Below are 13,250 nucleotides of genomic sequence, written 5' to 3' on the forward strand. Positions count from 1 at the left end.
AGAAGATGATGAAGTTTGTATCTTCTGCATGGAAGGTTTCGAATCAAGTAGAATTGGTGGAAAACAAACCCCATGTGGCCACGTGTACCATGCAGCTTGTATCTCCTCCTGGCTTTCTTACAGTAATCGTTGCCCTTTGTGCCGGTGCCACATCTCTGGCGAGGAATGACCAGGATTCAGGCAATAGAGGATTTGGCATGCAGGTCTTTTCTACCGTTGAAAGGTTATTATGTATTTTACTGCAAATTTTCAGTTTTGCTTATGTAAGTCATGTTTTCTGTTCTACAATCTTAATGCAGAGATAAATAAATTTAGAAACAAGGGTCGCAGTTTTTCCAAATGAAAGAAGAGAGCACTTGAAAGTATAGCATAGTTTTCTAATGCCGGTCCCTTCGGTTTAACAATAACCCCTTTAAGATCAAATGGATCAGTAATACATTTGATCTTAAAGGGCTTATTGTTAAACCGAAGGACCGGCATATATATATATTCTTTTTTAAAAAAATTAAAATATTTTATAAATTAAAGCTATTTATGATATATTATATTTTTTATTCACGAGAAATTCGAAAATCGTAAATATAAAAAATAATAGTTTCTTTTAATATATTATATTTAATTAAAATAATTTTTCGAAATTTAGAGAACAAGATATATATAAAATAATATAAATATTGCTCATCTAACTATTTGAATATAATAGATCTAGATATAGTAGTCAAGAAAAATCTAATCCTATGTTGATATTTGTCGTTATAAAATTGTAACCTTTCACCATTTTATATAAGGCGACAAGGATGATGAGCCATGACCATCCTTCTCCTGTTATTTTTCATTATTGACGTATTAATTTGAATTATGATAGTAAGCTAAAACAAATCGATGTATGATGGTAGAATATCTTAAATTGAAAAATGGAACCACCAATAGCGTGCTTCTCTGACGGAAAAAGATTGACATCTATTAAAAAATTAAAAATTCGAAATGAATACCAAAACATGTAATTTTTATTTTTCGTTTCATTTTCCTCCCAAACTGTTTATACTAAGGTACTGTTTAGTTGAAATTTATATAAAAAAAAATTATATTATTTTAAAAAATATAAGATTAATAAAAAATTGAACTAAATATTCTGATGTTATAAAATATATTGACTTAATAATATTAAATTTATTTACAAATTTTATTTATTTTGTTAAAATTTAGTTTAGCTTTAATCAATTTTATGTAAATTCAATTATTTATAATATTAAATTAACTTTTATTTCATTTTAAGTATATAAACTTTACATTCACAAATAAATTTAATAAATTTTATAAATTTTAATCAAATACTATGTAAGAATTAATCTACAATTTTACATGCTAATAACAGGGAAAGAAGAGTAGGAATATTAGGAGAATTCTAGTAGCCTTTACTCTTATCTTTCTTGTTTTTTATCAAAATTTTACTTTTCAATCTCCCGTCGATCATATTTAGATTGGCGGTAATTTTTTGTTATTAATTAGTTTTAATAAATAAATATTATTATTTTTTAATGAGTTTTATAATCTTTCATTGTAAAAGTTTTGAATTCTCATTTTATAGGAGTTTTATATTCCTCTATTACAAAGGTATTAAATTCTTCTTTTATAAGTGCAACAAAAGAAAAAAGATTAAATTTGACATTTCAACAATCAGATTTGTCAAAAAATGTCTATAAAGTTGATACGTGTCTTAGTCCACCTAGTAAAACGCCTATAGAATTTCAATTTACTATTCTATCAACATGATTGATAATTATTACAAGTAAATATTTTATGTTTATTTTTATTTTTTATATCAAAATATATTTATTAATAAAATATTCATAAAACTAATATTTGAAACAAAACATTTAAATTTATATTTAGATTATTTTTTTTCTTTTAGGAAATAAAATTGTGGGATTTTAAGGAATAACACTGCCGAGAAAAATTTGCCGTTTTTTTGGTTACGCCATTTGCACAGCCTCATACTTTGACTAAACACATACATGGTTCTTCTTTTCCCCCAACATATTTGAGTATTTATATAAGGAAAAGATTACACCTTACTATTGATTTAATTTTTTAGTATTTGATAAATAAATGTGTAATTAATTGTTTTTAAATGTTATAAAAATAAAATTACACGTTGATTTGTCAGATTGATTGTGATCAATTAAATTTTATTTTAATTTTCTTAACAAGAGTAGAAACTTTTGATTTTAATAATTTAAATGACATCAAATTATGAAATCAGATTAAAATTCAACCATGTCAGCTCAATCACTTCATAGTTAAATAAAACACGTTAATTAGTTTGATAATTCGTAACGAAAGATAAAAAGAAAAAACGAATTTTAGTCTTTGTTTTTGTTTTTGTTTTTTAATTTAATGATAGGTTCAAATTATATATAGATATTCAAGATATTTTAAAACTTTAATAATATGATTTTTATATATAATATGATGAAATTATATGTTTATATCTCATTTAAGCTTAATTATCTATTTTCAGGTAATATTAGCTAAGAGAGAAAAATATAGAGTTAAATACTCAAAAAAAATTTTAATTTGACATGTTCATGTAATACCCAATATTAAGACGCATAGACTGTTATTTGCAAGACCTGACTAAAAAATTATAAGACCCAAGGGATATTTTAGTCATTTTATATAATTATTAGGAATTTATATTAAAAGTTATTTATAAGATAGTACTTTGTGGAGATAAAAATACATATATTTTTATATATTAAATAGACTTATATTAGTATATTTATCTCTAGGAAGACTTACTTAGATGAAAACTCTTCTCTATATATATTTATACAGACTTAGTTCTAGGAGGATGATGAGAGCTCTCTCCTAAATGCTCTCTACATTTGTCTATCATTATTTTATTTATAGTTCTTTCATAAACACTTTAGTTTAGTTTTCATTATTCTTTTTAAAATTTAAAGAGTTTTTCAATAAGTGGAGAGTGAGGACGATTATCCTCCTACTTGAAGAAATTCTGGATCTAGAGGACCTTTTACTTTATTGTTTTATGTCTTTCTATTTAATACAATGATTATTGAGTTAAATATGTTAGACTAGCTTTTATAATTGTTTAGGTTTAGCTTTTTTACTTTTATATGAATCTTGTTATTTATTTATTTAATAAATAATTTATTTATCTTTATATATTTATTAGTTTCAGTTATTATTCTTAGTTAACCATCATATTAATTTAGCAGTAGTAATTGTATTCATATTTAGGTTAAATGTATTAGAGACACCAACTTTACTTCAATCTATGTTGGTAGAAAAACTGTAGTTGCATCATTAGTTTGAATAACTAAAGGAAAAGACATATCAACATCTCATTCATTAGCTATAAGCTTAAAATAAAACAAAAAAATTACTAAGTAAATGGCTAGACTAAATACTATTTTTAGTATATAGTTTTAAATCGTAAGCATTTACATTTGTATTTGCATTGCACATTTATTTACCATTTGATTACTAAACTTTATGAATATTATTCTCTCAAAAATACTGATTTAGAGTGTTTAGATTTATTTTTAATATTTTATGTTAATAATTTATCTTTATAATTAATTACTTCATAGTTTATTGAAAAATAGACCTCAAGATAAATTTACCATTTTACAATAAAAACGGTTTGTACGCTTACTAATATCAACTTAGACACGTCAAAATACAACACCATGTGATATCAATTGAAATAATAAATAGGTGAAAATATTAAACAAATAAATGAAAAGAATCATGTGAACTGTATTGAAAAAGATATACTATAACCTTTGCGCCAACCAAGAAGAAGAATAGAAAATGAAATTACACAGCTAGCCCGACTGCGACGCAACAGAGAGCTCCTTTTTCTCAACATTAGGCTCAAATGGTGTAAATGGTCAAACAATTTGGCATCATCTTATATAGATTCTCTGTTCACTTCAATTTCGTGGATCTAATTAAGTTAAGCACATGAAAATGCTGATTTATGACGCATTTCTCACCTTACCTTTTTCATCAATTTTCGTTTTCCTTTTAGTTTTGTCATCCAACTAGACTAAAAGTATATTGTTGGCATAACCAAAATAACCTATGCCAGATAATTAATTATTATTATTTTCTTCTAAATAAATAGTAATTACAAACATTTCTGAGATTTGTTTTATTAATATATTTTTATAAAAAATAGTAATATTCCATCTTTTAATTATTACTGTTATTAATATTTGCTTTCAATAGAGTGTGGAATGGTAAAAAGGTAAACAATATTTCTCAGTTTAATTTTTGAGTCTCTCACATAACCAACACTTTAATTTTTTTTATTTTATATTATTTTAGATTAACAGTTGAGTAACAAAAATCTCTGTTGCCGAACATATACGGTTAAAAGGATGGAAAGTCTTGTTTTGAGGATAATTGCTAATAAAATATAAATTTCAGATAAATATTTGTAACCAAAATAAGATACAGTTTCAACCCATTTAAATAAGATGAATAATAATTTTTATTTAATTAGAATGAAAATCATCAAATACCATTCATTAATAAAAAAGAATATTTGCAATTTCTTATTACCATGGAAATGCAGAGAAGTTTGTGATTAGGAATAATAAGATGGCATGATTAAGCAATTGAGTCAAATCAACGGCAAGCAACAAAAGAAAACTTTTGTGGCGTCTAAGGACTGTATAAGGATGCCAGACTTCACTCCCCCACAGAAAAAGGGCACGAGATGGGTCCATAACTGGACCTGTGAAAAGAGGATCCGATGGCAGATGGACATCATTTTAAAATCAACCAAAAAAAAAAAAAAGAAAACAAAAAGCAATATACACTGGCAGTCAAACCAAATGATACGAGCCATATGCTCTCCAATCGATTATTTTCCATTTTGTCAATAAAGTTGTCCTTTTTTTTTTTAACTGCTGCAATAGCTGCATGATGATCAATCATTTCCCAATTTCACAGTATAAATAGATTAATTTTAAAGTATACATTATTGAGAGATTAGTGTCATGATTAATGTTAAACTCATAAAATTGAAAGGAAATATGGAAAAGAAATGTGATGATTTGTTGGGCAGGGATAAGTTCAATGTGCGCTTGTACAAACTTGCACAATCTTATAACTATGGTCGCTAAATATGTAAACAGTCATAGATCATCAATCAATTCTGTTGCCGTTTTTCTTTTTTAATTCGGACATTTGACCATAGTTAAAAAAAAAATGTCAAAGAATTTAAAAAGAAATCTGGTACGAAAATGTTCAAGAAATTTAAAGCAAGAGAAAAAAATGAAAGAAGCGCGTCGGTGGAGGTTAACCGCAACTTTATTATTGTTATTCTTATTTATTATGATTATTTGCAGTTAAAGAGAGAGAGAGAGAGAGAGAGAGTTTTGAACAGCGAAAGAATCGGTTTGATAAGCCATTGACAACGCCCAAACAAAATAAAAAGCCCATAAACAGAGAGAAAAAAAAGGGAGTTCTTCACAGAGAGAGAGAGAGAGAGAGAGAGAGAGAGAGAGAGGCTTCTGGCTTGTTAGAGAAAGAGCCGCGGCCATGTCTGAGTCAAAAGATTTCAGTTCTGTCGATATGGAAAAGATCTATCTCGGCGGAAAGGTTTTCTTTCTGATATTTTCGTTATTGTTGCCCATTATTTGTTTCTATAAATGTATGTTTGAGCTTCCAAAAATCGAGGTTTCTTGCCAGTTCCGTTTTTATTTTTATTTTTACCAACTGGAGTTGAGTAAAATCATTTTTTTTTTTAATGATTTGGGTTTGTTACCAAAATGTTGCATTTTGTTTATCATATTCCATTAAAAAAATATTTGGTTAAAATCTTTTTAAAGAAAGGAGAAATATCTGAGTCTGCTTCTAATTGAGTCTGGAGTAATTAATGTCCGGAGACTGAGTAATCTGGTAATAATGATTAATCAGATCCCGCTGCTTTTTAATTTCCTCAAATGCTAATTGTATTTCTGGTTTTTCACTAACCTCTCCCAAAAGTTAGTGATTTCCATTTTTGGACGTTGAAATTCGTATTCTGCATGTATTGTTAATTGAGGTATTTTCTGAGGATTTTGTGGATTTTATCAGTATCTTGTTGTGGCGCTACTGTTCTCTGCCTATCTCCTTGTTTTTCTTTTTATCTTTTAAGATCATGGTATCTGGCTTTTTATCGTTATTTGGGATTATATTTGTGTTTTCAGTTCTTAGATTTGTTCATTTATTATAAGTTTTCTTTTGGTTTATTTTGTGTTCTATCCGAATCGGTTTCAAACTTTTCTGATTATCTTATGTTGTTGTTATCGCTGGTTATCTCCGCATCTTCTTCTTTTTCCCCTCATTGTTTAATGTGTTCTTAGAGGGTAAAGAAAGATATTGGATACTTTGGTGAATTCATTACTTCGGTTTTATTCAAAGTTAGTTGCATTCCATTCAAGAAACCTCGCCCATACTTTTTTTTGTCTTCTTTATTTTTATTATATTAACATGTCTAGCTGTGAGTGTATTCTTTTTCTATTTTTGGTTAAAACAAATTTGTCTGATAATCAGTTCCAGGTCAATGTCTTCTTTTAATACATGGGATGCCGTACTTGGTTCTTTTGAACTGTCATCCCTTTTTAACAATGTACAATGATTGAAATCAATAACCACTTATTTGTCCCATCTACCTTTTTACAAAGGTACATATATATAAATACGATGTAGCAAGCAAGGTTGGCATATATCCAAACAGGGCTAAGTGCACATGTTGAGCTTTTCTTAGAGAATATTTTTATCTGGATGATGCTTGATACTTTATTTACTGAAAGCTGTATGCCTAACAAATTCTGTCTCTTGTTAACCAAAGGCAACAATAAGTTATTAAAAATTATTATGATGATTAAATATTCTGTTTTTTGACAATTACTAGCTTTACTAGCTGATTTGAGTTTTTTCTTTCTTTCCACAATTTTCTCTGTTTGAGATGTGTTCTGTGCAAAATTTTTCAGGAACATCGTGTAAGAACTGGCCGCGGTTCTATCTCTGTTATAGTGTATGGAGACCAAGACAAACCGGCACTAATTACTTATCCCGATTTAGCTCTAAATCGTAAGTCCAGAGTGTCAATTCCCATAGCTTTCTAAACGTCCTGCTTTATCTCCTCTTCTTTCTTCCCCATACTTATTATTCACCCAATTATTTGGAAAACTGTAATGATATATATGGCACTTGCTTCTGCACAAGAGAAGTTCTTTTTATTTTTTTTTATTTCATTGCTTCATTAACTGGTCTTGAGCAGTGCATGAGATCCTAGATTTAGATTAGAAGATATTAAAATATACATTTGAGTTCCTATTCCCTGTATTTCACCATTTTCCTTTTGTGTCAAATTGCAACACTAGCCATCATACTTGTAACTTTAACACTTAGAGGTCCTCTGCCCCTTCTAAATTATTGCATTTTGGCATTCTAACATGTATGCGCTCATTGTCTTTTTTTAATCAGATATGTCTTGTTTTCAAGGATTGTTCTTTTGTCCTGAAGCAGCCTCTCTGCTGCTTCACAACTTCTGCATTTACCACATTAGTCCCCCTGGACATGAGGTCAGTAAATTAGTTCACTCGAGCTTATCAACATGATAAACCAGCTTTCTTGCATAAGTTATTTCGCTTTAAACAATATAAATTATCCTGTTATAAACTATTCACATTCTTTGTTTTCTGGCATTTGGCAAGAGTTCTTGCAGTTGGGCGCAGCTCCAATTTGCCCCAGTGCTCCTGTGCCTTCTGCTGATGACTTAGCAGATCAAATCATCGAGGTTCTCAATTTCTTTGGGTGTGTGAATTTCATATTTGGATTTTGTTGTTAAATTATGATATTCGGAACTGTTCCTTCTTGTACTTGTATTGCTAAGTGCTAACTTCTTGCTGTTTGGAAAGAAGTTTATAGGAGTTCATTTATTTATCATGATGCTAACAAGATTTTGTTGGGGGTGAAAATTCTTTTGTTCAGTCTAGGTTCAGTCATGTGCATGGGGGTGATGGCCGGTGCGTACATCCTTACCTTATTTGCCGTATGTTCCTTCCTGGAATGTTTTGATCAATATTTTCTAGGCATCTCCTCCATTTTTTACTGATCAAGTTTTGCATCTCAGATGAAATATAGAGAGCGTGTTCTTGGGTTGATACTTGTCTCTCCATTATGCAAAGCACCATCTTGGACTGAATGGTTTTATAACAAGGTTCTTTTTCTAAATGCTGCTGTTATTTATTCACTGAATGTGAGCTTCTTTTGCTTTGACTGACTTCATTTATATGTTCTATAGGTGATATCAAACTTGCTTTACTTTTATGGTGTCTGTGGATTGCTCAAAGAGTTTTTGCTTCAGCGGTACTTCAGCAAGGTATTTAGTGCTTCAAATCCCACTAATGCATAGTTGTTTGCTGCAATAAGTTGGATTTAGTGAGCAATGAGACAGATAATTGTTAATTGTAACAGGCAGTTCGTGGTGGAGTGGAAGTTGCAGAATCAGATATAGTTCAAGCATGCAGAAAAGTTAGTGCTTGATAATTTTCTTGTTTCCTTGAGTTGAACATTAGCTTCAACCTAATCTTTCTTTTTCTCTTAAAAAATCATTTTATGGGTTTTGAAATGGTAACACTTGTTTAATACTTGTACCTGTTTGTTTCTTCAGTTGCTTGATGAGAGACAGAGTATAAATATTTTGCGGTTTCTTCAAGCAATTAACAAGTATGGAAAAGTTGCAAGAATTATTTATCCACCTATCTTTTACCTGCATGGTAGTTTAGATGCTTAAAGTATTTCCATCTTTCTAACCTGCAGGAGACCTGACCTTACTAATGGATTGAAGACACTAAGATGTCGCACTCTTATATTTGTGGGTGATAATTCTCCTTTCCATTCTGAGGCTCTCCACATGACCTCAAAATTGGATAGAAGATACAGTGCCTTAGTTGAGGTACGAGGCACGGTCTAAGAATTTATGGGATGCTTGAAACGCAAGGATTTAATTATTTGTCCTAAATTGATGATCCGTCCTGAGAAATTAGAGTTCATTTTTTTTTTCCATTTTGGCCAAAGTCATTTTGATGTCATGTATCATTGTTGATGGTAATTGTTTAGTTTGAAAGTATGGGGTATTTTGAAGTTTAACTGCTTTAACCTGTTGATGAGTTCAATTACAATGCAAAAGCTCTTGTAACTGTGCAGGTCCAGGCTTGTGGATCGATGGTAACAGAAGAACAACCACATGCAATGCTAATCCCTATGGAATACTTCTTCATGGGGTATGGACTGTATAGGCCATGCTATCTCAGTGACAGCCCGAGGAGCCCCCTCAGCCCCTCTTGCATCTCTCCGGAGCTTCTCTCTCCGGAAAGCATGGGTTTGAAGCTAAAACCAATAAAAACCCGTGTTTAGTTTGAAAATTTAAGTGGAGGAACGTGGTAGAATTTTATTTTTTTATTTTATCATTTTTACTTTCAGTTAAAAAAAAAAAAAAAAAAAACCTTAATTCTTTGTTTTTTCTTCTTTTATTTTTATTGAAAAAGAGCTCCTCAAAAAAAGTAGATGAGATTGAAGGTGCTGTAGATAGAGAAAAGAGGTATAAATGATATATATATATATATAGAGAGAGAGAGAGAGGGGAGATGCATTCTTTTGTAGTCAGCCATAAAGGAGGCAATTCAATTCAGCAATCTGTAAATTATGAAAGAGGACTGAAATTTGACGATCAATTAATAACAGGGACAAATCCTCCTTAATTATATTACTGTTTTTTATTTTTTTGTATTGCATGCATGCTTCCAGTTCCTATAGTCTTGCTGTGTTTCTTGTTTTCTATTTTTATTAATTATTAACCTATGCTGCAGCAGAGAGGGTAGAATCGAAGCAAGGAAGTATGAGCTCTGTGGTGGGTGCATTTTGTCTAAATGAATTTAATTAGCCAACTCCTTCCATTAAAATAAATAAATGAAAAAAAGCTCTGCGTTATCAGAGCTACTGATTTCTGATCTAATAATTCTTTTTTTTTTTTTTAAATTATAATATAAAACAATATTATTACGGATTCTGTATTTTTAAATATAAAATAAAAATTTAGTTTAATTTTTTATAGTTAAAATGTTAAGTTTTATTTTGTATTTTATGTTTAATAAATACTCCATTATACTTAATTTATTAATATTTTATAATTTTATTTTTTATTTTTTATTTGTAAAAATCTTTAAAAATAAAATTAGAACTATTAATTATTGATATTAAAATAAAATAAAAAAATAATATAGAGGGTTCGTTACACTTAATATTTTTTTATATTATCTTTTATCATAATTTTTTAAAATAAAAAATACCATTAAAAATATTCTGATATAGTTGAATTAAAAAGAAAAAGAAAACTCGATAAATCTTGTTTCTATGCTGGAACTAAAGCATGGAATGTTACTTATTATCTGTGTCTCGGTTCTTTTTGAACCTTAACTTGAAAAATAATTAAACTAATGCAGATAGGAATTAAAACAGAACAAATGAACCCAAGAAAAGAAAATAATAAGTTGTTTGACCCACCAGAAATTGTTTTCACAATTAGAATGATCATGTAAAGGCAGATCAATTTTCATTCCTTTCAGTCATCTAATCGAACGGTTCAGATTACTTAACATGATAATGATTCAGTGCGCATGTATATCACGCGATTGAAATTAATTAACCATTAGATCTATCGTTCGCTAAATCCAACAGATGAAAATTCACAGAACTTAATAATATAAAAGGTTTGATTTTGTTCCTTTAGTCACATCCATTTGGCGTTAAAATACCACTGTACTGGTGGGTGGCCGTGAAAACCACCACCGGTGGCGGGCGGCAATGGCGCAAATAGTGGTGGTTTTCGATTTTGACAGGACGTTAATTGATGGCGACAGTGACCGTTGGGTGGTGACTCAAATGGGACTCTCCTCATTGTTTAATCAACTGCGTTCTACTTTGCCGTGGAATTCCCTCATGGTTTGTGCTTTCAGTTAGATGAATTTGAATAGATTTATGTTGACGACGGTTCATTTTATTTATTTATACCTTCAAGATTATATTCTATGAAAGATTAAAATGAATTTTTACGTATTACAATTTTTGGGTTTATATTCTTAAGATAAATTTGCAGGTGTTAGAATACTTTTAGTATTATTACTATTATTTTCTGAAGACGATTTCAGTGCTACCGAGTTAGTCAAAGTTTATTGGATTATTATTATTATTTTTATTATTATGATGATTATAAAGATGTGGCACTGCTACTTTTAGGATAGGATGATGAGGGAGCTTCACTCACAAGGAAAAACAGTCGATGACATTACTGAGTGCTTAAGTCGGAGTCCATTACATCCACAAGTTATTGCAGCTATACAATCAGCTCATGCCCTTGGGTGTGTACTATTTATTATTCTTTTCGATATTTTCTTTTTGGTTTTTTTTTTTTTTTTTTCAAATTTCTGTTTTCTTTAGTGTTTGTTGTGTTTGATTGAAGGTTATTCTGCTGGCAATACTGTTTTCTTGTTTCAGATGTGAATTAAGAATAATTAGTGATGCAAATCAGTTTTTCATTGAGAAAATCTTGGATCATCATGGATTGTTGGGATGCTTCTCGCAGATCACCACAAATCCTAGCTTAGTAGATGATGAAGGAAGGGTTAGGATTTTTCCTTACCATGCTTTGGGCACACCTCCTCACGGCTGTCATTTATGCCCTCCAAATTTGTGCAAGGTAAACACAGTTCCAATTTAAGCAGATTAAAATATTATATATTCTAGTAGTTCATTGGTTGGATTTCTTACTTGTTTGATTAGAACTTGGGTTTGCAGTTGGCATTATTGCATAGTGAGAGCTGAATTTGGCTTACCGTGATGCAATATGCAATGAAGTTCTATAGAGCTGCTAGAGAAATTGATGCGTGAACTCCTCTTAAAGGAGAAAATGTTCATGTTATATTTTGTCATCGTTGATGTACGCAGAGTAGTATTTTGTTGGGCCTTAAATGGAGAGGAGCTAGACTGGAATGTTATCAAGTCGAAGGCATGCACTTCCACTGATAGACTTGCATATCACTAGCTTTCCTAGCAGCTCGGGAACTTTCCTGGTTCACGAGTCTGGTTGATTTTTTCCTTTTCATTGAAAACTTGTGTCTTTTCAAGCCTATCTCAGTCCTGGGGATAATTTAAGGTCGCCTAGGAACTGTACCCATTCTGGGCTTAATACTTACGAAATATCAAACTATGTGGAGTTCTATTAAGAAGCTGAAAGAAACCTCAGGATTTAAAGAAAGGGAGGAAAGTCAGGAAGAAAACAATGTAGAAATATAAAACTACATTTTCATTTATATCATTTCTGCATGTGCTTAAGATTAGACTGTCAAAGAAATCATAAGAAATTTTACAACATAATATAACATTAGCTCCTCTTCTATTACGTGACCATCATGTTCAAAAATTTGATATGCAGGGCCTGGTAATTAATCAAATCTGTGCTTCAACTGCTGAAATTGAGAAAAGAAGATTTATTTACCTTGGAGATGGGAGTGGCGACTTCTGTCCAACCCTGAAACTTAGAGAAGGTGACTATGTGATGCCCAGGAGGGACTATCCCCTATGGAATCGCATCTGCAGCAACCCAACTCTTGTCAAGGCAGAAGTTCATGACTGGAGTAGTGGAGAGGAGCTTGGGGAGATTCTTCTCCACCTTATCAACACAATTTTCACGGCAAAGAACATTCAGAGTAGCAATTCTAATCAGTTGAATTAATCAGAAAGCAAGATTTGCACTAAAGAAGCATGCTCTCAAACTGTAACTGTTCCTCATTAACTAGACAGCAGAGTGGCATTAATGGTAGGAAAGTTCCATCAATTAGAGCAAGATAGTTTGTCCTCTGTAACTTTGTGCCACATTTGAAAACTAGATATACAAGTCAAGCTATAAACTTCTTACAAGATGTGGATATGAATTTCATTAGCTACATTTTATTCAAACTTTTTGATAAGAAGGTCCTTTAATTTGTTTGTGATTGGAAGTGCCGAGTGGTTGAATCCATGATAAACAGCTGCCTGTTTTGAATCTTTAAAGATTATTCCTAATAGTACGTTAGTGACTATGAATATTGAATAGGGTCTGTACTCTGTAAAAATCATCATTCTCACTGCGATGACAGGAATATTCTTTATGTAATTGATGGTAT

General features: G+C 30.5%; 2 protein-coding genes across 2 annotated transcripts; both read left to right on the plus strand.

Annotated features, from left to right (window-relative positions):
• Nucleotides 1-5,305: 5,305 nt before the first annotated feature.
• LOC8265083 (protein NDL1) lies at nucleotides 5,306-9,794 on the plus strand. Its single transcript, XM_002514108.4, has 11 exons — nucleotides 5,306-5,640; nucleotides 7,017-7,116; nucleotides 7,513-7,610; nucleotides 7,754-7,842; nucleotides 8,020-8,080; nucleotides 8,162-8,248; nucleotides 8,333-8,410; nucleotides 8,506-8,562; nucleotides 8,702-8,757; nucleotides 8,851-8,986; nucleotides 9,238-9,794. Exons 1-11 carry the CDS (start codon nucleotides 5,581-5,583, stop codon nucleotides 9,445-9,447), a joined length of 1,032 nt encoding a protein of 343 aa, XP_002514154.2. The 5' UTR covers nucleotides 5,306-5,580; the 3' UTR covers nucleotides 9,448-9,794.
• Nucleotides 9,795-10,792: 998 nt separating this feature from the next.
• LOC8265082 (thiamine phosphate phosphatase-like protein) lies at nucleotides 10,793-13,079 on the plus strand. Its single transcript, XM_002514107.4, has 4 exons — nucleotides 10,793-11,031; nucleotides 11,326-11,447; nucleotides 11,584-11,785; nucleotides 12,521-13,079. The coding sequence occupies exons 1-4, from the start codon at nucleotides 10,894-10,896 to the stop codon at nucleotides 12,818-12,820; spliced, it is 762 nt and encodes a 253-aa protein (XP_002514153.1). The 5' UTR covers nucleotides 10,793-10,893; the 3' UTR covers nucleotides 12,821-13,079.
• The last annotated feature ends 171 nt before the right edge of the window (nucleotides 13,080-13,250 follow it).

This window comes from Ricinus communis, chromosome 3 (assembly GCF_019578655.1).
Source record: "Ricinus communis isolate WT05 ecotype wild-type chromosome 3, ASM1957865v1, whole genome shotgun sequence".
NCBI lineage: Eukaryota > Viridiplantae > Streptophyta > Magnoliopsida > Malpighiales > Euphorbiaceae > Ricinus > Ricinus communis.

Excerpts from the sequence above, each read along its gene's own strand:
- LOC8265082 (XM_002514107.4), top strand. The coding sequence starts at position 10,894 with ATGGCGCAAATAGTGGTGGTTTTCGATTTTGACAGGACGTTAATTGAT. Across the intron at positions 11,448-11,583 it reads CAATCAGCTCATGCCCTTGG|ATGTGAATTAAGAATAATTA; the intron begins GTGTGTACTATT and ends TTCTTGTTTCAG. Across the intron at positions 11,786-12,520 it reads GCCCTCCAAATTTGTGCAAG|GGCCTGGTAATTAATCAAAT; the intron begins GTAAACACAGTT and ends TTTGATATGCAG.
- LOC8265083 (XM_002514108.4), top strand. The coding sequence starts at position 5,581 with ATGTCTGAGTCAAAAGATTTCAGTTCTGTCGATATGGAAAAGATCTAT. Across the intron at positions 5,641-7,016 it reads AGATCTATCTCGGCGGAAAG|GAACATCGTGTAAGAACTGG; the intron begins GTTTTCTTTCTG and ends AAAATTTTTCAG. Across the intron at positions 7,843-8,019 it reads GAGGTTCTCAATTTCTTTGG|TCTAGGTTCAGTCATGTGCA; the intron begins GTGTGTGAATTT and ends TCTTTTGTTCAG.